The sequence below is a fragment of the Leopardus geoffroyi genome, chromosome D4 (assembly GCF_018350155.1).
Source record: "Leopardus geoffroyi isolate Oge1 chromosome D4, O.geoffroyi_Oge1_pat1.0, whole genome shotgun sequence".
NCBI classification, from domain to species: Eukaryota; Metazoa; Chordata; class Mammalia; order Carnivora; family Felidae; genus Leopardus; species Leopardus geoffroyi.
Window position 1 is genome coordinate 62,553,118 of NC_059342.1, and position 27,736 is coordinate 62,580,853.

General features: G+C 43.7%; 1 protein-coding gene and 1 non-coding gene across 8 annotated transcripts in view; one reads left to right on the forward strand and one right to left on the reverse strand.

Moving 5' to 3' along the window:
* The window catches only part of INVS (inversin), a 155,726-nt gene that overhangs the window by 115,121 nt on the left and 12,869 nt on the right, over positions 1 to 27,736 (forward strand). For 5 of the 7 annotated variants that reach the window (XM_045467784.1, XM_045467787.1, XM_045467785.1 and 2 more), the window contains 2 exons: positions 8,529 to 8,803; positions 24,178 to 24,895. In XM_045467784.1, the coding sequence (XP_045323740.1) occupies positions 8,529 to 8,803; positions 24,178 to 24,895 (993 nt within the window). The remainder of the gene's footprint in view (positions 1 to 8,528; positions 8,804 to 24,177; positions 24,896 to 27,736) is intronic. The other 2 variants (XM_045467788.1, XM_045467789.1) reach the window with 1 other exon arrangement.
* On the reverse strand, positions 26,422 to 26,527 carry LOC123593940. The gene has a single exon (XR_006710615.1). It is a non-coding gene; the product is annotated as a U6 spliceosomal RNA (small nuclear RNA).

A 27,736-nucleotide genomic window follows, 5' to 3' on the forward strand; every position in this document is an offset into this window, starting at 1 on the left:
AGTTTCCCATTTCCCAAGAAATGAAAAGATTTCTTAATCCAGGATGGGCTCTGGGGCTCCATGAATGCCCTGAAACTGTATGCAACGGTTTGTATATCATGAGCATATGGACATTTTGGGGGAGGAGACCTACATATTTTTATCACAATGTCAAAAAAAGTCCATGAGTCACAAAGAGACTTTTAAAAACCATTAGACTAAGTGATATCTGAGCTCCCCGCTCCTCAGCTCTAACATTCTATAAGTCAAAGGTCCTAAGACACGTGACATTTTCTTCTTCCCTTGAGAGGAAGTCAGAGACCAGATATTACTCAGCCTGTTATTCAGTGACAATGAAGAGACAGAATCGTACAGAAGACCCCATTACATACCACACAACACCAACTGAAAAGGTTAGAGCGGAACCTTTTATGCCTTGTGAGGTAATCAGCTTCCTCTCTCTGGAAATATTCCAGCAGAAACTGAATTATCATCTCGCCGGGGTGATATACAAGGAATTTCTTTCAGCTGTATGAAGAGCCAGTCTTTGAGATTTCTTCTGAGTCAAAGATTCTCTGAGACCTGGGTTGCATGTCCTCGCTCACGCTCTTATAACCTCTCAGTTCTTTCCCTCTTTCTCATTTGACACCCTTTCTAGGTGTTTGTTTTTTCTTCCAGTGTAGTCACTGCCTCCCACACCCCCCATAGTTCCGTGTAGATCCCTCCATGTTGGCCCTCATCACATCCAGAAGCCATTATACGCAGAACCATCTGCAGGAGTGAATGGGCCTCATTCCCCCACTAGACTGTCAACTCCTTGGGAACAGGGATTATATTGTGTGTCTCCATATGTCCAGTCTCTTAAAATACCTGAGATTTAATAAGCATTTAATCATAAAATCCTAAATGTTTAATAGCTGCCCCTACAGTGGGTCTGAAACCTTACATGTATCATTTTTCATTCTCGGCCTTAGTGTCCCCCTCAGCCAAGTGGGAAGCTTGGGCCAGATACTCTCTTAGGTCTCCTTCAATTCTGTGGATCTCTGTAAGAGTACCACTTTAATTGTTTGCCCTACTCAGGCAGGAACTATGTTTACATACCATTTATCCTCACAACACACACTGGTGCTTCTGTATCTGTGCCTTTGGCTTCCTAGCTCCCTCGATATTTCTCATGAGCCAATTACCATTTGACAGGTTTATGACAGTTCTTTATTCTGATTCTTAAAAGAAACGTAAGAGCAAAGGGGCTCACCACTGCATGTATTTGAACATGAAACCACTGTGTCGCTTCCACAAAGGGTTGTGTTTGCCCAGTGCTGAAGAAAGGAAAATTCTGTCAGACACTGCAGAACAGTGAACAGGCTCCTTCCCATTCCAGTGGAGTATTTAGATTTCCATTGCCATGAATGCAGGACCCACAAGAGGTTGGAGAGAGATGATTAAAGCGGCTCTTGTAGGAAAGGGAGTTGTGTGGTTTCATCAATGAGCATCTCTGAAAGTATCATCAGGCCAAGCCCTGTGGCTCTTAGACTGCAAGGACCCCATGACAGACACTGATTTCTTCACTTCTAACCAGATCCTGTCACGGGGCAGCTTTATCTTAACAGCTTTCCCTAAAAAGCAGTAATGACCAATTACATTTATATAGTACTTTACAGCTTACAAAGTTCTTACATATTGGTTCATTAAGTCCATCCAGTCATTCAGTAAGGTAGACACAGGGCAACTATCTTTAATCTCATTTCATAGATAAGGAAAATACCACATAGAGGTTAACTGTCCTGAAATTACACAGCTAGTAAAGGAGAAAGATGGCACAGGAATCTCAGTCCTGCCCTAAGCTAGGACTCCTACCAACCACACTTAGGCTGCAGGCTGTCTCCAGGTGCCAGCATCCGTTGGGACAGGCCAGCGTGCATCAGCCCTGCTTCCCCCCACCCCCCGCCCCCCACCCTCCCTTCCTTCCTTCCCTCCCCTCCTTCCTCCCTCCCTCCCTTCCTCTGTCCCTTCCTCCGTCCCTTCCTCCCTTTCTCCTTTCTTTCTTTTCTTTTCTTTTTTTTCTTTCTTTTTTTTCTTTCTTTCTTTCTTTCTTTCTTTCTTTCTTTCTCTTTCTTTCTTTCTTTTTCTTTCTTTCTTTCTTTCTTTCTTTCTTTCTTTCTTTCTTTCTTATACTTATAAGTGTAACCAGAATCAGGCCCTAAATCAGTTTTTCTCTTAACCCAGTATTTGTTCAGTTGTTCCAGTGTTGTTGTTAAAAGAATGGTGTTGTGGGGCACCTGGGTGGCTCAGTCGGTTAAGCGTCCGACTTTGGCTCAGGTCATGATCTCCCAGCTTGTGGGTTCAAGCCCTGTGTTGGGCTCTGTGCTGACAGCTCAGAGCCTGGAGCCTGCTTTGGATTCTGTGTCTCCCCCTCTCTCTCTCTCTGCTTCTCCCCTGCTCTCACTGTCTCTCAAGAATAAATAAACATTTTTAAAAAATTAAAAACTAAAAAAATAATGGTATTAGGGCAACTTGGTAGCTCAGTTGGTAAGCGTCCAACTCTTGATTTTGTCTCAGGTCATGATCTCACACTTCATGGGTTCGAGCCTGGCATCAGGCTCTGGGCTGACAGCATGGAGCCTGCTTGGGATTCTCCCTCTGTCCCTCTCTCTCTCTCTACCCTACCCCACTCTCACTCTCTCTCAAAAAAAAAAAAAAAAAAAAAAATGGTGCCAAGCCACCATCACAATTCTGCAACATAGTTTAATAAAAAAATTCTTCCTATTACTCTCAAAGCTAACTATCATGGCAGAGCACATCAAATTCTTCCTAAATTTTTGAGAAAATTAAGAAGATTAGTTGGTTGCAAGCCTACACCAAGACTATAATCAAGAATGTCATTAGGGCAAAGCCCAGTTGAATTGGTCCAACAACAGGACGTCGAAACAAACTAGATGTGCCTTTTTGTGAAGCCATTCTAATCACATCTTTTAAGCCCCTCATAGGCCCTACATCCATGGCAATGGAAACTTGAATACTCCACTCGAATGGGAAAGACCCTGCTTCTTTCTGCGGTGTCTGACAGAACTAGTTTCTTCTTGTCAAAAGTGGGCAAATGCAGGGGCGCCTGGGTGGCGCAGTCGGTTAAGCATCCGACTTCGGCCAGGTCACGATCTCGCGGTCCGTGAGTTCGAGCCCCGCGTCGGGCTCTGGGCTGATGGCTCAGAGCCTGGAGCCTGTTTCCGATTCTGTGTCTCCCTCTCTCTCTGCCCCTCCCCCGTTCATGCTCTGTCTCTCTCTGTCCCAAAAATAAATAAACGTTGAAAAAAAAATTTTTTTAAATATATATTTAAAAAAAAACTGGGCAAATGCAGCTCTCTATGGAAGCCACATAGGAGGGTAGAAAAAAAATCATCTCCTCCCAGGACTCAAACTGTCCAGGTCCAGAGGCAGATCTGTGCCACACTGCAAACAAACACTCCCAGTCCTGAGATACTAAGCCATTGGATGGCCAAGTCATTTAAATGATTGCCCTTGATCTGATTCTCTGCACATCAGGCAATCTTTTGATTACTGAGTTTCTTATTGGCCCATTTCTGCAGTTGCCATCTAGGCCACTAATTTGGAGAAATCCCCATCCTTGGGACTTAGGTGTGATCTGGAGGGTTTGCAGGGCACGCCAGTGCCTCACAATAGCACCTCAGAGATCTGCAGCAGCAATGTGTCCCTTAAATCTTTTCTGCCCTGGGGGAAACAGCCCCAGGTCCTTCAGCCTACAGTTGGGAGACTTTCTTTGCTCTGTGGTGCACAGGACCCAAAATGGACATTGCCAATGATGTCATCTTCAGTTGACTTTCTCCCTTTTTTATACTCTGAGCCTCTGGGGAGCTATAAGCATTGCTCTAGAAAAGACTGTACAAACCAGACTAATCGGCAGTCCTTCGAAAACTGCTGTCTGGTCAGTTTCCCTTAAGATAATAGAAAAAAGGAGAGGACAAGGTAGGACTATTTTGTGCGTGAACATTCCGCCATGTTAATAAATCTCCTGCTAAAATGTTACTTGCTGTGTCATAGACAGGATTTTTTTTTTCTTCAGTTTTTCATATAAACTAGAATAGCACTGATTCTTTTTCTAGTGTTTGTTTGCTAAATTGGACCAAAATAGGTCGAGTTTATAACATAATCCCCACGAAGATTACTAGAACTTACACATTCTGTAACAAATTAGTTGGAGAAAAAACACTTAAATTTCAGGACAATTACTGCATCTGAGAGTTTTAGGATGAAAGGCTACATCCGGGGCTAGGTTGAAATGCTGTTAATGGCTACTCTGATGCAATATTAGCAGTTTCTTCTTATGACCCAGTTCATTTTTTAAATGATAGAAAAAGGTGAAGTGAAATGTTAAAAAAAACGACTCAGTCACAGAGGTAAATTGTACAGGGAGGGGTGAAAAAGCTGAGTTCCAGCTCAGCTGTATGTAGTTTGCCATGTAGTCATAGGTAAATCACTTACCTCTCTGCCTCATTTCCCTTATCTACCAAATAAAAATGAATCACCTGAAATTCCTTTGAACTTGGGCCATGAACAGTGGCGCTGGACCTTATTCCCCAGGGATATGCATAGGCTCATGTTCTCCTCTCGGGCTGTATCCTGTGTGTGCATATGTGTTGCTGTCATTGCTTCTGTTTGTTTTAATCTTTTTGGAGAGGGAGATGAAATGTGAGTGGGGGGAGGGGCAGAGAGAGAGGGAGACACAGAATCCGAAGAAAGCTCCAGGCTCTGAGCTGTCAGCACAGAGCCCCACGTGGGGCTCAAGCTCACAAACCGTGAGATCATAACCTGAGCTGAAGTCAGCCACTTAACTGACCGAGCCACCCAGGCACCCCATGTTGTTGCTTTTGTTTTAAGGCAGCAGGTATATAAATAGGATGCAGGTTATGCATCGTTCCCAGCTCTAATCCCACCGCCCCCCTTTTCCCCAGCGATCACTACTTTTACATCAAGGGCCACAGCTCTGGAGAACTGCACAGTTGTGGGCGGTGTGCCGCCCGGAAGATTTTTTTTTTGTTAATGAGTCAAATTTTTTAAACATTAATTTCTATTCACAGACTGAGGGTCTAATGATATATTCTGATAATTGCATTCTTTCTTCCAAATCTGCTTTACTTGGTTCTACCAAAATGAAAACAAAACAAAACAAAACAACACCCTCCTGCAAACCTCCCCTTCCAAAGAAGTCTTCAGAAGGCCCAGCGCCCCTGCTTTCTGGACATCCTGATCACTCTAAAAGGCCGGATCCCTTGTGTGCCCTGTGGCTGTCTCTGTTGGAGGCCCAGAAAGGTGTGCAGTAACAAGGGTTGCCCAGGGGCTGATTGTAAGTGGCTTCTTGGAATTGAAAAGGAAAGCTGTTTGCTTTCCCCAAAGAAAGAGAAATGACCGCTCAAACAACAAAGTCTAATTTATCACCTCAAAGCCCTTCTTAATGGCAGTGAGATCCATGTGGCTGCCAAGCCAGACAACCGCACGTGTGTGTCTGTCGAAATGACCAATATTCTCCTAGAGCAGTTCTCTTCATCGGTGCTCATAAACAGAGAGGCCGTCCCCCTGCCTGCCAGGAGCAAGGCTGTTAGATCAATTAGCGGCACTTCAGCCACCCAGATGCTTCCACCTTCTGAAAAGCAGCCTTCTCCCACACAGCTCACACTGAACTGGCACCTGCTAGCATCCATACGAATCTCAGGCACTGATGATGACAGGCCGTCCAGCCAGCCTGTCGATTGCAGGGCCGCACACTCGGGCGTCAGCAGTTGGCAAAGCGTGGAACAAAACCAGAGTCAAGTGAAAACATCAGAGCGACACAGGAGTTAGCACAACCCATCTGGCCACTTCTGCTCAGATGGGAGCCGGTGGGAACCCATTAGATAAGCAAGCGTGGACCCCAGATAGGGAGCTTTCACCACAGGACAAAAAACCTTCAGAAGGGGAAGTTAAGTGGACAAGGCTTTATATCAGAGTGTAACCCAGATAGCGGGTTACATCTGGGTCTTCTCTGTCCCTTGAGATCTAAACAAGCATTGCTTCAAATCCCACAGCCTATGGAAATCTGAATTCTGTGACTTTGCAGAGGCTTAGTGCCTCTGCCTCACTCTTGCTTCTTGCTTCCATGTCTGGTATCTTAGCTCTGCAGCTTGTCAGGGTGCTTATAAAAAAGTGGTATGAGCCTAGTAGACCTTACAAAAAGTTGCATCACTGAGGAGAAACGCACTTCCTAGCCCATCTTGATATAGTTCACAGTCCATATGACACTTTTCCATTCTCTTAAGCCTTGTTACACAAGGTGTGGTTCAAGGGACCCGCAGCATCTGTATAACCTGAGTGCTTGTTGGAAATGCAGAGCCTTTTTTTGTTCTTTTAAAGTTTATTTATTTATTTTGAGAGAGAGACAGAACATGTGAGCAGGGGAGGGGCAGAGAGAGAGGGAGAGAGAGAGAATCCCAAACAGGCTCTGCACTGTCAATGCAGAGCCTGATGCGGGGCTTGAACTCACAAACCAGGAGATATGACCTGAGTTGAAACCAAGAATCAGAAGTTCAACCAAATGAGCCACCCAGATGCCCCTAGAAATGCAGAATCTTGAGCCCCACTCCAGGCTTGCTAAATCAGAACCTAGATTTTAATGAGATGTCAGGAGACTCTGTGGGTTAAAGTGTGACGAGCACAGATGTAAAGTCCTTCTCCATCATCTCACCATGGAGGATTCTCTTTGGCCTGGCCCTTGCTCTACACAATGCTAAGACTTCCATCTTCTCTTTCTTCCCCCTCCTTTCTCTCTCTCTCTGGTTCTTTCATCTCCTCCCTCCTGTCAGGAGCTTCAAACATTCTTTTTTTTTTTTTTTTTTTTTTTTTTTGTCGTCACCACAGAATATCCCTACCCTGGAGCCTCAGGGCCACTCACCACCTAGGTCCCAAACGTCTCACCTGCTGCCAGCACTCAGGTCTGTTCTGAAGCTGATTGCAATATTTGTCTAAACAAGGTCCTCCCTCCCCCAAGAGGGACTCTGATACCAACTATAACAATAAAAGACATCTCTCTCGTTACAAAAGATAGCCCAGGTTTTATAAAGACATCTGGCTTCTAAACAGACCCCTAAATCAATTCCAGGTTATAAACTATCACACAAGTGTCAGACCTGGGGAAACTGAGTCTCAGGAACAGGAAAGTGACCGGCTCAATGTAGTTATTGGCAGGGGCAGGACTAGAACATTTCTCATACTTCCCAGCGTGGGCTTCTCTCCACTACACCGAATCATTCATTCTACTTGAACCTGAACCTTATGTGGCCACCTAATTCTCTTCCTGAGCAATAACTGAGTCATCTGGGCAGCAAATCTGCATTGAGTGCCTGCTGGGTATAGCAAGCATCGTTCAAAGATGAGAAGAGGCAAAACAGACCCAGTTTTCCACACTACTTGCCTTCGCCCGAACTGCTCCCTCCCACCGGAACTCCTCATTCCCATCCAATGTGCCCCAGCAGACTTCACATCTTTGAGAAGCCCCAGCTGGGAGCTTCCGGACTCCTCCAGACAAAACTAATCGCTACTTGCTCTGTGCAAGCACACTAGCAGAGCACTTCCTCCATTATTTGTTAGGTCTTTGTTTCTTCAGTGTCCCTTCTGAATCGAAGTTTCCTCTAGGGACGCTCGAACCCCATGGTCCTCAGTACCCAGTACAGAAGATGCTCAATAAATGTTAGTTTTCTTCCCCCTTTCTTTCCCCTGGAAATCCCTACCAGTTGATGCTATTGGTCACACAAACCTTGTCCTTAACTCAGCTCCTTCATCCTTTGCCCCTTTCTGGAACTGGGCTGTCACAGACCCATCCTCTTCCCATTGCCTCTCGTTTCTCCTCCTGGCCTCTCCTGGCCAGCCCTCTTCTAGTCCGTTGCTATCCACAGGTGCCAGCCTCGCCACCACGACTTGTGTATGACTTTTTGAAAATCCTTCTGCCTTCTGGACCTCATCTGCAAAATGAGTGGCTTTGCCTCCTTAGCTGGAGCTCTGGATAGCCATGTGGCAACTCACAGGTGTATTATCATCAGTTATGAGGGGCTTTGTAAGTAATCGTTTCATATAATCCTAAGGTTTGCCGATGGTCTTTTTTAAGAAATAGAGAAGATTAAAGGTCATCCCTGTGACTGGCACTCTCAGCAGCATTCTGATGTGCTTTCTGGAATAGGAGAAAAAGGCGTGGAGTCACAGGCAGGGATCCCACACAAGCTTGGGCGCACACACCTTAGGATTGTCATATCTCACAAACATAGTTTTCCATCATGTGTGCCCCAGCTGGGCAAAGGCTGATCTATAAGATTCTTCTCCGCTTCATCTTCTGTTGAGCTCTAAGGTCTGCAGAAAAGACTGAAAATTGTGACATTGTGGTAATCATGAATTTCCAAATCCCTCCTGTGATGTGGTAGCTCCTCATAAAATTTAAATCACACTCAGGAATATTTGAATGGGTCACGCTCTTCTAATTTTTTCCTCTTTCCCCTTGGCTTTGCTTCCAGGAAGCGAGAGGAAGAAAACAAACGAAGAGAGGCAGAACAGCAGAAGGGAAGGCTGAGCCCAGATTCCTGCAGATCCCAAGCCCCTCCCTGTGTGGCCAGCACCCAGGCTGAGCCCCACAGGCAGAGCTGGACCCCCAGCAAACAGCATCCCACCAGCAGCGCAGCCCAGGACCCTGAGGGTAGAGCCTGTCGAGGATCTCCAGGCAGAGCCCCCCAGAGGGAGGCTGGGAACAGCCCCCCAGATGTGCAGGGAACAGAGCCCAGAAAGCCAAATGGTAGGTACCCTTGTTATCTGATGCCAACCCGTGGACTGTGGGCTCTCTTGATTGATGTATTTATTCCAATTCATTTAAGGTAATTATGGCAGCACCTAAGACTGCAATTTTATTATATATTTTCCATTTATTTCCTCTGATTCTCATTCCTGTGTTTCTTTTTTCCCCTTCCTGTGGACTACTTGAACATCTATTAGGATTCCATCTTGATTAATTTATAGTGTTTTTGAGTGTATTTCTTTCTACAGTTTTTGTGGTGGTTGCTCTGAGTATTACCATATACTTACATGTGTCATATATATACATATGTGTATATATATATGTGTGTATATATATATATATATATGGCTTATAACTATATATATATATGGCTTATAACTAATAACACTTTACCACTTTTTAAAGTTTATTTTTTTATTTAATTTGAGCGAGAGAGAGAGAGCGAGCACATGTGTGTGCAAGTGGGAGAGTGGGAGAAAGAGGGAGGAGAGATAGAGAGAATCCCAAGCAGGGTCTGCACTCAGTGTGGAGCTCAACACAGGGCTCAAACCCACAAACCACAAGATCATGACCTGAGCCAAAGTCGCATGCTCACCCACCTGAGCCACCCAGGCGCCCTGACATTTTACCACTTTGAGTGAAATGTGGAAACCTTACATCCATTTAGGTACCTTTACCTTCCCCACTTTTAAATATCATTGATTATCAGATGGCATTCTAATTTTTGTCTCAGTCATCACATATAATTTATAAAAGCCATGAGGAAAAGGACACTCTCTTCTTTGTACCCAGGGTTCTGTTTTCCTCTTGTTTCATCTTCCTTCCTCGTGCTCCAGATTCCTTCTTTTATCATTTCTTTTCTGTCTGAAGAAACTTCTTTAGTCAGTATTTAAGGATAGCTCTGTTACCAACAAATTCTTTGAGTTTTCCTTTGAGGAGGTTTTTGTCTCATTCCTGACAAGTTGGTGAGCCAGATCCAGAATGTACACTTGAAAGGGGCCGTGCCCCTTCTTCTAGGCCCCATGGTGTCAGATGAGAAATCCAGTCTTTCGAATGGGTGTTCTTCGGTAATGTTTCCAGGTAACGTGTCCCTGCTCTCTGGCTGCTTTCAAGATTTTTCTTTATCTTTAGTTTTGAGTAGTTTAATAAGATGTGTCTTGAGATGGATTTTGGGGAGTTTATCCTGTTTAGATTTCACTTAGTGTGTTGGGCGTCCCCAAGACCCCGCCCCGCCCCCACCCGGTTTAGTAATTTGCTAAGAGCACTCACAAGACTCAGCATGCGTTTGTACTCACAGGTGGGATCTATCATAACAAAGGGCTATAAATCAAGATCAACAAAGGGAAAAGGGACATGGAGCAAAGTCTGGAAGAAACCAGGTACAAACTTCCAAGAGTCTTCTCCCAGTGGAATCACACATAAGACATGCTCAGTTCTTCCTCCAGCAATGAATTGTGACAACCAGTTAGCCTTTTATCTACCAGGAAAGCAAACCTAAACTTAGGACTCCAGGAATTTTATGGGGTCAGGGATATAGGTACCATACATCTCTAGCATATACTGCGACTCCAACTTCCCAGAAGGAAGACAGGTATTCGGTGTATATTATAATATTTACACGAAGCAATTTAAGTATATTGAGCCAATCTTATAAATTAGGGAACAGTGAGAGCCCTCCAGGAATCTAAGTGCAAATGCCAACATAGTGAAAAAGGCAATTAATGTCTTAGTATTATTATAAACATAGTTCTGACTTTGTGGACCCCAGAACAAGTCTATTAGATCTCATGGTGACCCGATTCAGGGCTTGGACAATTCATTCTATCTCTCTGAACCTTAATTTCCTTAGCTATAAAATGGGGAGGCATACTCAAAAACCAGCAAACGGATAAACAAAAAAAGCAGAAATAAACTCATAAATACAGAGAACAAACTGATAGTTGCCAGAGAAGAGGGGAGTGGAACAATGGGCAAAACGGGTGAAGGGGAGTGGAAGGTACAGGTTTCCAGTTATGGAATGAGTAAGTCATGGGAAAGAAAAGTACAACATAAGGAATATACTCAATGGTATTGTCATAGTGCCGTATGGTGACAGATGGCAGCTATTTGTGGTGAGCATAGCATGACAGAATTACTGTGTTGTACACCTGAAACTAAGGTAATGTTGTGTATCAGCTATACTTCAATTTTGAAAAAGAAAGAAAATGAGGGCATACTCCACCCTGCAAGGCAGTTATAAATGGAAATAAAATAATTAATGTAGAAAATGTATCATAGCCCACGACTCATCGTAGGTCTTCAGTAACTACTATTATTAAACCACACTGATGATCTAGCCAAAAACAACTACATAAAAGCACACATGAATTATCATAAACATACCCAGAATATAATTCCATAACCCACTTTGTAGTGATAATGCATCAGCAAGGTATACTTTAAGGAGGTCTGATGCCTTGTTATATATTCATTCAGGTAGTGTTAACTAGACTCCCATGATGTAACAACCATGCTGAATTTGAGTAAATGCCTTCTTAGCTTGAGGTCACTGCATATTACATTCCCTCCATCCCTATGGATAAAAATGCCTCTTATTTTTCAGATCTCAGGATGAATGTTCCTCCCTCTATACAGCCATACTTCCCCACTAAACAAGCCTTCATTTTCCTGCTATATGCTCCCATAGGCCTTCTGCACCTCCATATTAGAAAGATCATCACCTTTTATTGTGATTATTACTGGCTTATTTGTCTATTTTTTCCTATAGATTATAAGATCTTAAGATCAGGGTTGTTTCATTTATCTGCTGCTATGTAAAAAAACAAACAAAAACTACACTAAAATTAAGTGGCTTAGGACCACAATTTATTATTTCTCATGACTCTGTGGGTTGGAACTGCAGTTCCTCTACAGTTTCACCTGGTGTCACTCATGTGACTATATACAGGCGGACGGTCACTTGAATTGGGCAGTCTACGATAGACTGACTTGAATGTCTGGCAGTTGATGCTGGCTATCAGCTGGGATTCCTTGACTCTGCTTTACGTGGTCTTTCATCCTCCATTAGGCTAGACTGGCTTCGTCACACAGTGGTCACAGGGCATCATTCTAAGAAAGCAAAGGCAGAAGCTACAGGACCTCTTCAGGAATAGGCTCTAAAATTTGCATGCTGCATTCTATTGATCAAAGCAAGTTATATGACCAGCCTGACACTAAATGTGATTTAGAAATGTACTCTACTTTTGTGCACACTAAGATGGAAGCAGTTTTCGACTATTGAACACTCTAGCACAGGTCCTTTATGGCCACAGATTATTCACATTCCTCCCGCAGGCACAATATTCTCACTGTTTTCTCAGGACCCAAAAATGTCATCTCAGTCACCACATGAAGCTTGAAGTTTGGGCTCTTGAGACATATGTCATGTCCAGATGTTGTCAAGTTTCCCCAGGTGTGAATCATTCCAGTTCAGGGACTAGTCAACCAAACACACACATTATCAACCCCCAAACACACCCAACAAGCAATGGTGAGGCAGGGACAAAATAACCATAGTAGACACCCTTGCTGCAAAAGGGGAGAAATGAGAGGCACATAACAGTCACTAGTCCATAGCAATTCTGAAAGCCAGCTGGCTATACCTTAGCAGGTCCCCTACTCTGAAGTATGTATGGAATGTTCCTTGATTAGGCTATGGTTTTACCCCTGTGTGTGGTTTCCTAGTCCATTATTCTCCTTGTCACTTGGCTCTTCCACCTGGGCTTTCAGTTCTGCTCTCTGAGACATCTTCCTTTCCATAAGACATAGCCCATGTTTGCAGTTAAATAGCTTTCTCAGCCTATTTCTGATCAATAGGAGGTTGAGGTTCCAAAGGCTCCTGTTTGTTTTGAACTGCCTCAGCAGTTCAAGCTGGTGATACTCTTTGTGATGCAATTACCCCAGAAACTTTCTGGATTTCCTATGAATCTGATTGGGTTCACTCCATGTTCTAAAACTACATCCAGGGGTGCCTGGGTGGCTTAGTCGGTTAAGCATATGACTCTTGGCTTTGACCCAGGTCATAATCTTACAGTTTGTGAGTTTGAGCCCCATGTAGGGCTCCACACACTGACCGTGTGGAGCCTGCTTCGGATTCTCTCTCTCTGTCTCTCCCTCTCTCTCTGCACCCCTCTCGCTCATGCACTCTCTCAGAATAAATGAATGAATGAACGAACGAACAAATAAATAAATATTACAAAAAAATTTTTTTAATTAAAAAAAAACTACATCCATAATTATTTCCCAGACAGGCCTCTCTCTATTTTGGGTGGCTCAGGCTGCTGTAGTAAAATGCCCTTGAAGTTCTTAAAGTCCTTTTGTTTAGTTTAGAGTGCCTACAACACACCATCTTAGATATTTTTGAGGTCTTAATACAGGGTTGCACAGTAATTCTCTTGATTTGATCTTTATCCATAAGTTGTATTTTACTACGAGACTCTTTCACTGGCTGGAAAGAATGAAAATGGGAAACAGTTTCTAACCCGGCACATTTTAGGCTCTGTATATTTCCTCTAGATTCCACATGCAAACTGAGAAGTTCTTTCCTAATTTTCTTTCTTTCTCCCCACACCTTATCATACACAGCTAAAAAGGCCAGTTGACATTTTCTTTGGTGATTGAAACTGGAAATCTCCTCAACCATGTTTATAAATTCATTAGGTATGTTTTCTGTCTTCTAAGTTACTACAGGTGACTTATGCCAATTTTGCCCTTTATTCTGCCACTGAATAATACAATGGACCATTCTCCAGACTCCAGTAGTGATTTCCTCTTTGCTCTTTCAGCCTGTGCTAATAGTCTCTTCACTGCCTTTCCAGCTTCTGTTCACTAACCAGTCCGAGTCCATGTATGGGTTCTTTCTTGTTAGGCTGTTGGTTTCTGTGTTCGTTATCTCTAGTGACATAACAAGACCCCAAAAACTGAGTGACTTAAAACAACAATTTATTATTTGTCACAATTCTGTGGGTTGTCTGAGCAGTTCCTCTCCTAGATTGCTATGGCTCACTCATGTGGCTGGTGGAAGGTTGGCTGGGCCAGAAAGTCCAAGATGGCATCCTTCCCATTGGTGCTGGCTGTTGGCTAAGGTGTCTCAGTTCCCTTCTCATGCCCTTTCAGCCTCCAGGAGGTTAGACCATCTTCCTTGCATATCCTTCTCAGGGCAGTGCTCTAAGAGAGAGAAAGCCAGAAGTGACAAGCTCTCTTGAGGCCTAGGTTCCAAAACTTTCGCATCACTTCTGCCACCTTCTGTTAATCAACTCACAAGGCCAGTCCACATTCAAGGGGATGGAGGCATAGACTCCATCTCTGGTTTGAAGATGTTGCAAAATCACATTCTACACTGGGATGGAAAGAATCTTTGGCCACAAGGAGCAATGTGTCTCTTATTTCTGTGTGTACCTAGCACTTCTGAAGCAGGGGAGCTCCTCATTTATCTGAGGGCAGGAACTGGTGTCCTGAATAAAGAACCTTTGGGAAGAGCCAGATTCAAATATATGGACAGTGCCTCAGAGAAGCCCAGCATCCAAACTTGGGGGAAAAGTAAGAGGAATGGAGGCCAGTGAGCCTGATTCAGGTGTAAGGAGAGGGAGCTGCAGTTTCACGGGCAGCCTTTGCCCTCCTTTACCTGCCTAAGAGGCCAGAGTGCAAAGGAAAATTGGGAGATACATCTAGGAATCGGGACTGGCCATTGGACTGGAGCTTCTCTAGCACAGTATTCCTGGGAAACCCCAACATAATTGGGCAGATGGCACCCCGAGCTACTTTGTGTTTGGCTAAGAAGGGTCATGAAGAAGGGTCTCAGCTGCTTCAGCCAATCAGTACTCACACAGTGTAGACCTTGAGAGGTGGGCATCCCACTAGGATCCCAGAGATGGGAAATGTGGGCCACTTCTTTTTCTCCTTCATCCTGTCTCATAGAAATAGACGATGTTAGAGATTGAGGGTTGTTAGAAAGCATCTAGTACAGCCTTCTCAACACAAGTCAGGAAACTGAGGCCATGGAAGAGGAGTTTGCCCAAGGTCTCTTAGTAAGTGATTTCTTTTTTCTCTCACATAGTAATTCTTCCTCTCTTGTTTACAGAGTGTGTAGAGCATCATGGCTAAGTGCATGAGCTTTAGAACCAAATAAACTAGGTTCACATTTAGACCCTACCACTTACTAGCTATATAATCTTGATCAAGTTACTTAACCTCTTGAAGCATCCATTTCTTTATTTGTAAAAATAATAATAATAATAATAATAATAATAATAATAATAGATGATAATACTGCCTGTCTTAGAAATTTGTGAACATTGATGAGATAACCCATGAAAAGATTTAAACACAGTGCCTAAAGCACTCTATAAATATGAGCTGTTATTATAATTAACCTCATTATTATTTCAAATAAAAGGTAGGGAAGGAAGGAGACATAATATTTAGGAAGATCACTGAGCGGAGGCTGGGTTTAGAGGGCCTAACTAAGACACAGTAGCAGAAGGGTGAAGAGTAGAGGATGGTCTGGAGAGTAGAATTGAGAGGACTTGACAGCAGATGGCCTGTGGGAGGTGGTAAGATAAAGTTGTCTTTGAGTCAGTGTGGTTTTCAGGAGAGTCTAGTGGAGGAGAAACTCACTGTTTTAAGGGCCATGCCTGGTGTTATCTTATTTCTCACCATATGGGCTGCCGAGCTAGTGGGTATGACTGGTGGGAGTACGTGGGCCCTTACATTCGGCACGTGTACAATGGGTAAGGCAGAAATGTCAGTTACCACCTATATGCCAAAGACTCCCTGACCTCTTCTCCTTGTTCCGATTGACTTATGTCTTCACTTGGATGTCTCAAAGGCGTCGCAAACCCAACCCATCCAAGACAGGACAGATGAAAATTGTATGCAAACCTGCTCTGTGTACTAGTTAACGATATACTCGTCCATCTGTACGTTCAGTCCAGGAGTAATCCTTATCTCCTTTTCCTTTACCACCCATGCCCCATCTGTCACCAGGTCTTAACTCATTTACTTCCTAAATATCTTTCAAACCCATTTTCTCTCTCTCATCTACCACCATATATTCTGCCTGGCATCTTCTTACCTTCATCTCTAACTTGGACTATTATAGTAGCTTCCTAACTGGTTTTACTTATCGGCTCTGGCTCCCCTAATCCATTTTCCTCTCTGTGAACAGATTGGTCTCTTCAGAAATGAAACCTCATCATATCTCTACCCCCGCCTTAAAGCCCTGGAATTAACCACTTCTCCAGTGAATCCTGGTTCCCTTTGTTGAAGAATGGTATTAGAAATCAAGATCTGGGGGGTGCCTCGGTGGTTCAGTGGGTTAAGCAGCTGACTTCAGCTCTGGTCATGATCTCATGGCCTGTGAGTTCGAGCCCCACATGGGGCTCTGCTGACAGCTCAGAACTTGGAGCCTGCTTCTAATTCTGTGTCTCCCTCTCTCTCTGCCCCTCCCCCTCTTGCTTCTGTCTCTCTCTTTCTCTCTAAAAAATAAATACACATTAAAAAAAATCTTTTTAAAGAAATCAAGATCTGAGTGCTAGGTAGGCATATTACTACTGGAGTACCATTGCTCCTAAGCCCTTTCAGCAGACAGAGCTAAAAATTATTTACATTTGTTTCTGCATCTAGCTGTGTGTATGTGTATTACACACACACGTACACACACACATACACACACACACACACACTCCATGAGTTCATATTTATGATACCTCCAATTCTATTCAACACCACAGAGTTTATTTTTTTCTATTTGAAGTGCTCCCTCCAGCAGTGAAAGATCGGCTCCTTTCATCTATGATGTATATGTTTATTTGTTCAGTCCTAGTATACAGCAGAGCAGTTTCAGAATTGCTAACCCATACCCCTGCAAGAGACAAACTTACTACCTAGAGCACGGTATTTACAGACATTACTTTTTGTCCTTTTTGTCTTTACAGTATTCAGCCAAAATCTGTTTTTGTGAAGTTACTTAGGTCAGTTTTCTTCTTCACCTTTTAGTGTGGTTACCTAATTCATTTGTAAGATAGTTAGGTTTGTTTGTTATTATTTATATTCCATTTTGAGTTCTTTTCCACATTCTAGTTGATTTTAATTGTTAGGCCTTTTTTTTTTGTAGTTGGGTACTTTTTATTTAAACAGGAAATGATGTTTTTCCTAATTACAAAATTAGTTAATGTCCATTACAAAACAATTTTTGAAACATAAAAGAACAAAAAATAAATAAAAATCTTCCTTAATCTTAACAACTCTTATAACTTTGGTTCCATTCCATCTACTACAACTTTCCTTTTTTTTTTTTTTTAATTTTTTTAACATATATGCACTTTTCAGAGATGAAGAGAGACAGAGCATGAGCAGAGGAGGGGCAGAGAGAGAGGGAGACACAGAATCAGAAGCAGGATCCAGGATCTGAGCTGTCAGCACAGAGCCTGATGTGGGGCTCAAACGAAGGACTGTGAGATCATGACCCGAGCTGAAGTCAGTCACTTAACCAACTGAGCCACCCAGGCACCCCTAGAACTTTCCTTTTTTTAATTCAGAAAACTGTGGGCATCCTGTTTTGAGATCTTCTTACATTGTCTCCTTATTTTCAACAAAAATGTTACTAGCTGCTTAGTATTATATCAGATTATGAATACAACATGACTTGTTTATTCATGTCTGTGTTGTAGGACATATAAGTTAAATAGACTTTCATATAAATTTTTATGTACATCTCTAATTTTTATGGCTCTTTAAACATCCTGTCAAATTTCATTCCGGGAAGGTTTCAGAAGGTTGTCGTACCCTTTTTTTTCCCTGTAATTTATTTATTTTTTATAATTTACATCCAAGTTAGTTAGCACATGGTGCAACAATGATTTCAGGAGTAGATTCCTTAAGCCCCTTACCCATTTAGCCCATCCCCCCTCCCACAACCCCTCCAGCAATCCTCTGTTTGTTCTGTACATTTAAGAGTCTCTTATGTTTTGTCCCCCTCCCTGTTTTTATATTATTTTTGCTTCCCTTCCTGTATGTTCATCTGTTTTGTCTCTTAAAGTCCTCATATGAGTGAAGTAATATGATATTTGTCTTTCTCTGACTGACCGATTTCACTTAGCATAATACCCTCCAGTTCCATCCATGTAGTTGCAAATGGCAAGATTTCATTCTTTTTGATTGCCGAGTAATACTCCATTGTGTGTGTGTGTGTGTGTGTGTGTGTGTGTGTATACACACACACACACACACATATATATATATATATATATATATATATACACCACATCTTCTTTATCCATTCATCCATCGATGGACATTTGGGCTCTTTCCATACTTTGGCTATTGTTGATAGTGCTGCTATAAACATTGGGGTGCATGTGTCCCTTCAAAACAGCACACCTGTATCTCTTGGATAAATACCTCATAGTGCAATTGCTGGGTCGTAGAGTAGTTCTATTTTTAATTTTTTGAGGAACCTCCATACTGTTTTCCAGAGTGGCTGCACCAGTTTGCATTCCCAAGTCATACCCTTTAAAAAGCAAAGAAACAACAACGACAAAAACAACCAAACTCTCTCCACACATTTAGGCAAATAATGATTTTATTGAATCCTAGTTAGCAGGATAGAATTTTGTCATATTTTCATTGGCTTTGTGTATTTATTTTCTGGACTGTTCACAGATGTCCTCTGTCAATTTTTATATTGGTTTTTCATTTTCTTAATATTCCTTTTTTTTTAATGTTTATTTATTTTTGAGACAGAGCGTGAGCAGGGGAGGGGCGTAGAGAGAGGGAGACAGAATCCAAAGCAGGCTCCAGGCTCTGAGCTGTCAGCGCAGAGCCCAATGCGGGGCTCGAACTCACAAACCGCGAGATCATGAGCTGTGCCGAAGTCGGATGCTTAACCGACTGAGCCACCCAGGAGCCCCAATTTTCTTAATATTTCTAAAAGTTTGTTACATAATAAAAATAGTAACCTTTGTCTATCATAGATAGTGAATGTCTTTTTTCATTTTACCTTTTAATTCTGTTTAATTTTCTCTTTTGAGATTTTTCTTCTTGTGATTTTATGCTAAGAAAGGATTTCCCCATGGGGCTCCTGGGTGGCTCAGTCAGTTAAGTGTCTGACTTTGGGTCGGGTCATGATCTCGTGGTTGGCGAGTTCGAGCCCCACATCGGGCTCTGTGCTGGAGCCTGGAGCCTTCTTCGGATTCTGTGTCTCCCTCTCTCTCTGCCCCTCCCTTTCTCACACTCTGTCTCTCTCTCTCCCTCGAAATAAATAAACATTAAAAAAGAAAAAAAAGAAAAGAAAAGGTTTTTCCAACTTCAAGATCTAACAAACACAGCAATTTTTATTATCTCAAATTTAATTTTTTACATAGGGATGGAATCTAATGACTTCTTTTTAGATAATAGGCAGTTGTTCTAGCCATATACATGGAATAATCTTCATGGAGTAATAGCCATATACATGCAGCTGCAAAATTGGCAGTGGGCTTTGTGAATGACGGCTTCAGGAGGGGTACAGCATCCCTCTCTGGGTCCACACCCACAAATTAAAAATGCTATCAAGGGTGCATGGGTGGCTCAGTCGGTTGAGTGTCCGACTTAGGCTCAGGTCATGATCTCACGGTTTGTGAGTTTGAGCCCCGCATCAGGCTCTGTGCTGACAGCTCGGAGCCTGGAGCCTGCTTCAGATTCTATGTCTCCCTCTCTCTCTGACCCTTCCCCACTTGTTCTCTCTCTCCTCTCTGTCAAAAATAAATAAATAAACATTTAAAAAAAATTAATACTATGTTTATTATATACTTTTACAAATGGGTATATTTTTAGCTTTGTCTTTTTTCTCACTAATCTATCTATATTAATACCCAAATCACATTATTTTATTACTAGTTAATAGTATCTAATATCATCTGTCTCCATTATTTTTCCTTTTCTGTATTGAGGTGTGGTTGACATACAATGTTACATTAGTTTCAGGGTTACAACCCAGTGATTGGACAGTTCTGTACCTTATGCAGTGCTGGTCACAAGGGTAGCTACCATCTGTCACCATACAACCCTATTATAATATTATTGACTATATTTCCTCTGCTGTACTTTCCATTTTAGAACTGGAAGTTTGTACCTCTTAATTTTTTTCCTTTTAATAGAATTTACTTTTTAGGGGCACCTGGGTGGCTCAGTCGCTTAAGCGTCTGACTCTTGATTTCGGCTCAGGTCATGATCTCATAGCTCATGAGATCGAGTCCCACATCGGACTCTGTGCTGACAGTATGGAGCCTACTTGGAATTCTCTCTCTACCTTTCTCTCTGCCCCTCCCCTGCTTGCTCTCTGTCTCTGTCTCTCAAAATAAATAAATAAGCTTAAAAACTAAAATAAATAAAATAACTAAAAATGTTTTTAAAAAATAGAGTTTACTTTTTAGAGCAGTTTTAGGTTACAGCAAAATTGAAACAGAAAGGCCATACACTCCTGGCCCCCAACACATGCATACTCCCCCACTATCAACATCCTATACCAGAGTGGTACATTTGTTAAAAGTGATAAACCTACATTGATACATTCTTATCACATGAAGCCCACAAATTACATCAGACTTCATGCCTGGTGTAGGCTTTGACAAATGTATAATGTATCCACCATTAATTACAGTGTCATACAGAATAGTTTCACTGCCTGTGCTAGTCAGGATTCTCCAGAAAAACAGAACCAATAGGATATATATAAAAGAGGAGGTTTGTTATAGAAATTGGCTCGCTTGATTATGGAGGCTGAAAAGTCCCACGATCTGCTACCTCCAAACTGGAGAACCAGGAAAGCGGGCGGTATGATTCAGTGAATCTGAAAGCTTGAGAACCAGGGGAGCAGATGGTGTGAGGCCGAGTCCCCAGGCTTGAGAATCAAGGGGATGAGTGGGCTGATGGCAAAAGTCCTGATGCAAGTCTGAAAGCTGGAAAACCAGGAACTCCTGTGTCTAAGGGCAGGTGACACTGTCCCAGCTCAAGCAAAGAGAGCAAATTTCCCCTTCCTCCAACTTCCTGTTCTATTAAGGCCCTCGGTAGACTAGATGTTGCCCACCTGCATTGGTGGGGTCGGTCTCCTTTACTCAGTCTGCCAATTCAAATGCTAATTTCTTTTGGAGACACGCTCACAGACACATGCAGAAATAATGTTTTCCAGCTGTCTGCATGTCCCTTATCCCAGTCAAGTTCACACACAGAATTAACTATCACACTGGCCTATGAATCCCCGGTGCTCTGCCTAAGTATCCTTCCCTCCCATGAGCCCTTGGCAACCACTGATCCATTTACTATCTCCATAGTTTTGCCTGTTTCCAAAAGGTCATTTAGTTGGGATCACACAACAGGTAGTCTTTTCAGATTGGCTTCTTTTTCGCCTACTAATATGCACTAGTGATATTCGTGCAAGGGAAGTAATATTTCACTTGGGAGTATCCTCCATGGCTTGATAGCTCATTCCTGTTTCGCACTTATTTCCTTTCCATTCATTTCTGTTAAGTGCTGAATAATATTCCATTGTCTGAATGTATCACGGTTTAACCATCTATTCAGCTACTGAAGTACATCTTGGTTGCTTCCACGTTTTGTAAATTATGAATAAAGCTACCCTCAACATCCACGTGCAGGTTTTTTTGGGTGGGCATAAGTTTTAAATTCATTTGGGTAAATGACAGAGCACAATTACATGATTGTATGGTAAGAATGGTTGTGTATGGAACCGCCACACTGTTTCCAAAGTGGTTGCACCATTTTGCATTCCCACCAGCAATGAGTGAAGAGTTCCTGTTGTTCTACAGCCTCTTCGGCATTTGGTGTTTTCCGTGTTTTTGGGTTTTCAACCATTCTAATAGGTGTGTAGTGGCATCTTGTTAATTAATTGGGGCTTTTTTTGGTGTATGTGAACCATTATAATGGTTCTAAAAGTCAGAGCTGTACAAAAAGATATGAGCAGAGAAGCATTGCTCTCCCCCAGGCCCACTACCCATTCCCATTTCCCTCTTCTTTCTATCCCTTTCCTGACCCATCCCAGTAAGTACCCAATCTCTGCAGTTTCTGGTTTATCCTTTCTATATCAGATACAAAGGGGCGCCTGGGTGGCTCCGTTGGTTAAGCATTCGACTTCTGCTCAGATTATGATCTCAGGGCTCATGAGTTCGAGCCCCACATGGGGCTCTGTGCTGACAGCTCAGAGCCTGAAGCCTGCTTCGGATCCTGTGTCTCCCTCTCTTTCTGCCCCTCCTCCACTTGTGTTCTGTCTCTCTCTCTCTCTCAAAAATAAATATTTAAACATTTAAAAAAACACAAATGAGGAGATACAAGGATATTTTCTTATATCCCCTTTTGTCTTACATGAAGAGTAGCTAGTTTGGATACTTTTTTGCACTGCAAAATAGTTATTTGAAAGTCTGTTTCTGAAAACACATGATCTGGATACCCTGTGTGTCCATTTTTGTTGTCTTGTCTTCTTATCTGCCTACATATCTTTGATTGAGTGGTAGACATTTAATATAAAGAACTATAGAAATAACTTGAGACCTAAGATGATATTAATTCCTCCAGAAAGGATTTGCATTGGCTCCCAGCAGGCATTTAGGAGTGTGAACAATCCAAGATCACCTTAATCCGGTCTCCAGAATGAACAACCCGAGATCACATTAACCCAGTCTCCAGAACTGAGATGATGCAAAGCTGCACTCAGTCGCTGCAAGGGTCAATTTACCACGCATTCCCCTTTTCTCCTAAAATAGAGCCCTCCAGGGTTCCAGTCCAAAAGAATGCTTCTTGCAAGGTTCTGGACTCCCAAGTGTTGTCCTCTAGACCTTGAGGAAATGATTCCCCTAGGAACATATGGCCCCAGATGCCTTGCTCATCTCTATTGGTTACCTGTTTCTCCTGTGTCTTGGCCCCCTATTTTTCCTGACTTGTTAGCCTTTTGATGTCTTCAGACAGGTGGTTTGTAATATTTTGTTAGGCTTTTCTATTGTCCTCAGTGGTGAGTATGCCTCAATTCTGCCATTATAGAAGTTCCTGCATTCCTTTTTACATTGAGTCTAAAATGTTTCATTTTAGATGTTGTATTTATTGATTTTTCAAATAGGCGTGTTCTTTCCTCTAATTTTTAAATTCTTTTGTGTGTTTAATCAGTTCATGTGCGTGTGTGTGTGTGTGTGTGCGCGCACTATTCTATTAGCTAAGTTCTTGCCAGTCTAATAATGCTATTGTGTCTGTTAACTCATTCATGGTAGATTGTTTCCTCATGCATTTTATAATTTCGGATTATGAAGTCCTTTTCAGAAGGACCCCTCTGTGTGGCCTGAGTTGAGGGAATGCCATGTTAAAGCAATATTGTGTTTGCTTCTACAAAGCATCTTGCACCACCATCTTGGTTCTTATATGAATTTTTCCTATGGGTTAAGAATAAATGAAAATGAAACCACGTGAGGCAGAGAACTTGGGTTTCGAATTTTCAAAGGAGACTCTTTCCCCCATCCAGAACCCAGGCTAAGACAACCTTGCTTGTTGTTTCCCAGTGCTGGCAGTTAGATGTTTTTTTTTTTTAATCTGCACTATCATTTCCCAAAGGATTTACCCCCTCAGGAGTCCTGGCTTCATGCAGGGTCATGGTACTAGCTAACTATCTGCCTGCAAGCCCTCATTTTCTGTCCTTATCAGGATGTGCACAGCCAGATATTTAATAAGACCAACTGTTGCCCCTCCACCGCTACTATCTGCCCAGACGGCTGCTGGATCAGCTCACACGCTTAACACCCAGATTTTCAGTTTTCTCTTTATTTTTGGCCTCCCAAGGATTTCCTTTATTTTCTTGAAGGCACTATGGTGCTTGTAAGAGAGTGTTTATTGTACTTTAGTCAGCATTTGTAGGTTCTTTTTTTTTTTTAATTTTTTTTAACGTTTATTTATTTTTGAGACAGAGAGAGACAAAGCATGGATGGGGAGGGGCAGAGAGAGAGGGAGACACAGAATCGGAAGCAGGCTCCAGGCTCCGAGCCGTCAGCCCAGAGCCCGACGTGGGGCTCAAACTCACAGACCGCGAGATCATGACCTGAGCTGAAGTCGGACGCTCAACCGACTGAGCCACCCAGGCGCCCCAGCATTTGTAGGTTCTTGTAATGGGAAGGATTTCAGGTTATCTAACATTCCATTGCTAGAAATAGAAGTTGAACGTTTTTTTTCTGATTAGAATCACTACTATCATGGTGAAGCTATCGGACGAGCGTGAGTATTTTATGTGACAAAAGGGCAGAATTGCCCAACTATGTAAGTTTGGGACAATAAATATTCTTTCCTTTTTTCCTTATCTCCCCAAGAATCATCCAGAGAACACTCTAAAGGCCGATCTGCCTGTGTCCACTTCAGCCCCAGTAAAGGCAAGGATGGAAACAGGCATCCGGGAGTCTCCTCTGTTGAGAAGTCCGGAGGTGAGACAGTTGGTGAGCGGCGGTGTGACAAGGGGAAAGGCTTCTTGAAGCAGCCCTCCTGTATCAGGGCGGCTGGGCCTGATGAGGAAGGAGAGGACCCCGGTTGGGCAGCTGCAAGCCTTCCACAGCAGGATGGCCACCGGAAGCCCGGCAGGCGGCAGGACCCAGCACCCAAGGCCAGGTGTGCTTCCCAAAAGAGGCGCATTCAAGAGCTCAGAGGAGGAAGGGGCTCCCCGGCTGGTTCTAGCCGGCCTGGCAGTGCCAAGGGGGAGGTGGTCCACGCTGGGCAGCATCCTCTCCACCATCGGACACCAAGAAACAAAGTGACACAGGACAAGCTCGCAGGAGGGATCTACTCAGATTTGCCACGGAGCACAGAGGTGTTGAGGTCGGGAGTCAGGAAGCTGGGAACATCTGCCCTGTCTGAGGACACCCAGCTATCCAAGGAGACTGATCCAGCACCTGGTCCCCTCTCTGGGCAGAGTGTCAATATTGACCTTCTCCCCGTAGAACTGCGGCTGCAGATAATCCAGAGAGAAAGGAGCAGGAAAGAGCTGTTTCGCAAGAAGAACAAGGCGGCCGCGGTCATCCAGCGGGCCTGGAGAAGGTAGGACGATGGGGGTGCCACGAGTCTCTGATTCTGTGGTTGTCCTGATGCTCCTAACATGACACGCCCTGTGCTCAAGTGGCATTTTCTAGTGAATTCCACGTGCTGGCACAAGGCCAATTTTACTGAACCCGCCCATAAAATTCACTCACGTGTAGGTCCTAGTTATTTACATTGGAGGAGCTATTTGGAAGATGTTTTTGCCAAGAAAGGTAGGAAGCATCCAGGATAGCCTGGAGTCAAGGGAAAAAGCCTCAGTTTGTAACCAGGAAGCCTGAGTTTTGGGTTTCTGACAAGTTATCTGACCTCGGGCAAATCACGTGGCCTCCCTGACCCTCAGTTTCTTCACCTGTAAAATAGGATTTAGTAATCGCTGCACCCATCCTGTTTATACGGCAGGCTGCTGAGTGACATAGTGTGCACTTCGTAATTTCTAAAGTACTACCCGTGGAAGATATTTTATTTTTCTTTTTATGTTTTTACTACCCACAAATTAGTCACACCCCAAGTACCTAAGCCAGGGTGTGGTTGAGGGGCTGAGTATTAAACATATTGCAACAACCTGTGAGAGCACCTGCCAAGCTCGGAATGTTGGGTAGGTGCTAGGAGTAGTGGTGGAGGCTCCCTGAAATATGGAGACAGATCTCTCCAGGCAGGAATCTCGGGAGGACTGGAGGAGTCCTTTGCGACCAGTTTTTCACATATTTCATAGTCTCCTCCATCTATCTGCAGGCCCCACTAAGGCTTAAATCTACATTAGGCCTTAGTAATGACCAGCGTCTGGGGGAGGGCTGGAACCACTGCCCACAGCTGGGGGTCAGGTGGCCTCCATCGCCAGAGAGGAAGGTTGACGGGGGGAACAAAGCAAGCAAATCACTGCGAGCACAGGTGTGCCGCATGTCAACACCCTTGTCAGGAGATAAAAGGGCAGAGGGACCCTAACGTTGGCAGAGAAAGAGGAGAGAGCGGGAGAGGTTCTTGTGAGATCCAGGGAGAGGCCTCAGGGACTGTGGTGCCAAGGACTGCCTGGCCGGAAGCCGGGCGATCTGCTCCATGCTGGCACGGCCTTTGCTACAGTGGGTCCTCGTGTCCGTTCAAGCTGCTGGTCTTATAAAGTCACCTCCTGCCTGAACCCCTTTGCTCTCCCAGCCATCCCAGGAAGCCATCACGATAGGGATCAGTGTTCCCATTTTTCAGGCAAGCAAATGGTCTCAGGAAACATGACTTGTCCTGGTGATACAGATCAGGCACTTGAAGCTCGGACTCAAGGGCCTTCCCCATATGTTCTCAGTAAAGGCAGTGTTTGCAGTGGTCAAGATAACGGCAGCGGAAGCTGGCCTCACGCTCCTCACCTTAGAACAGGCTGGGGGAAAAGGGCTGCCTGGATGGTGCTCCCGCTCGTCAAGGTAATGTTGTTACAGGGGGATGTTTTATTACTGTCATTAATACTAGTACTTGGCATTATTAGGCACTTGTGCCAGATGCTGTTCTAAGTAGTTTTATGTGTGTTAACTGTTTTTTTTTTTTTTAATATGGAACGCTTCATGAATTGTGTGTCATCCTTGTGCAGGGGCCACGCTAATCTTCTCTGTGTCGTTCCAATTTTAGTATATGTGCTGCCGAAGCGAGCACTGTGTTAATGGATTTAATCCTTCCCAATAACCGTGTGAGGCACTGTTCTTATCCCCCATTTCACAGATGAGGAAACTGAAGCACAGAGAACTTAGTCAACCCACCAAGGTTGCAGAGCTAATAAGTGCTGTAATGGCTTGAAGCGGAGATAGTCTGACTCTGAAGCCATAGATGGGGATGGTCCTTGCTCTCCCTCCTTGGGGAGTTCTGCCAGGATGTGCACTGGCTACCGTCCCAGAGGAACTTTTTAAGTATTTCAGCTGAAACTTGGGATCGAAACAAGCCAACAAGGTGTACCATATCAGGCCCCACAGCTGCTCCCTAGCTGAAATGCCTTCCAGTCAAGCTGTTTCTTTGACTCCTTTGAAGAGTCAGAAGCTGACAGGTCCTGTCCGTAAGTGTGCATAGCAGCAAATGAGCCTTCAGTCATCCCCCCAGGAACAGTGGGCTCATAGTCTGTAGGCCCATCTGGGGAGGCAATTACACAGGCCCTCTGGCTGCACCATTGTGCAATTCTGAGATGGGACTTTGACTCCCAAAGGGATTGTGGGATGCTGCGCATTGTGGGAAGTCGCATGTCTGGTGACAGTAGAAACAGTCCCATTGATTCTGTTATACAGCCTGTGCATCTTCTGTTTTAAGTACGGGAGCTCACAGCATTGTCCTGGAGCAGGGTATGGTGTCTGACACGAAACCTAAGGAGCAACGAGGGGTGGGGTAGAGCACAGGGCTTGGCACACGCATGCTCCACAAATGCAGACTATCATAGGAGACATGTTGCGGACGGAGACGGGCAGACTGGGAAACGGGCAGGGGTAGGGCGAGCAGCGTGAAGCTTGGGCCCTGAGGCGGTGAGTGAGGCTTAGTCTTAACGTGTGAATCTTATTACCAATCAAGACTTTATTTTCAATGTTGAAACTGGATACTGGATGACCTAAGTGAGGCTGGAGAGTTGCTGTGGCTGAGAGCAGTTGTTTTGTTAAACACTTCCGTCTTAATCTAAACATTTGTAAACTACCTTCCTATCAGCTCTTCTCTAGCATGTTGTGAGGTCAGTAAGCAAGGCCGGGCTGGACCATAAGGAGAGCCGTGAGCCCTGGGCTGATAGAGATGACTGAGCATCTTAGGACTCTCAACAAACCAGAAGTGCTATTTTCCTTGAAAATAGAAGAACAGAGGCTGTTACTCTAACCCCTGGCACCATCCTAT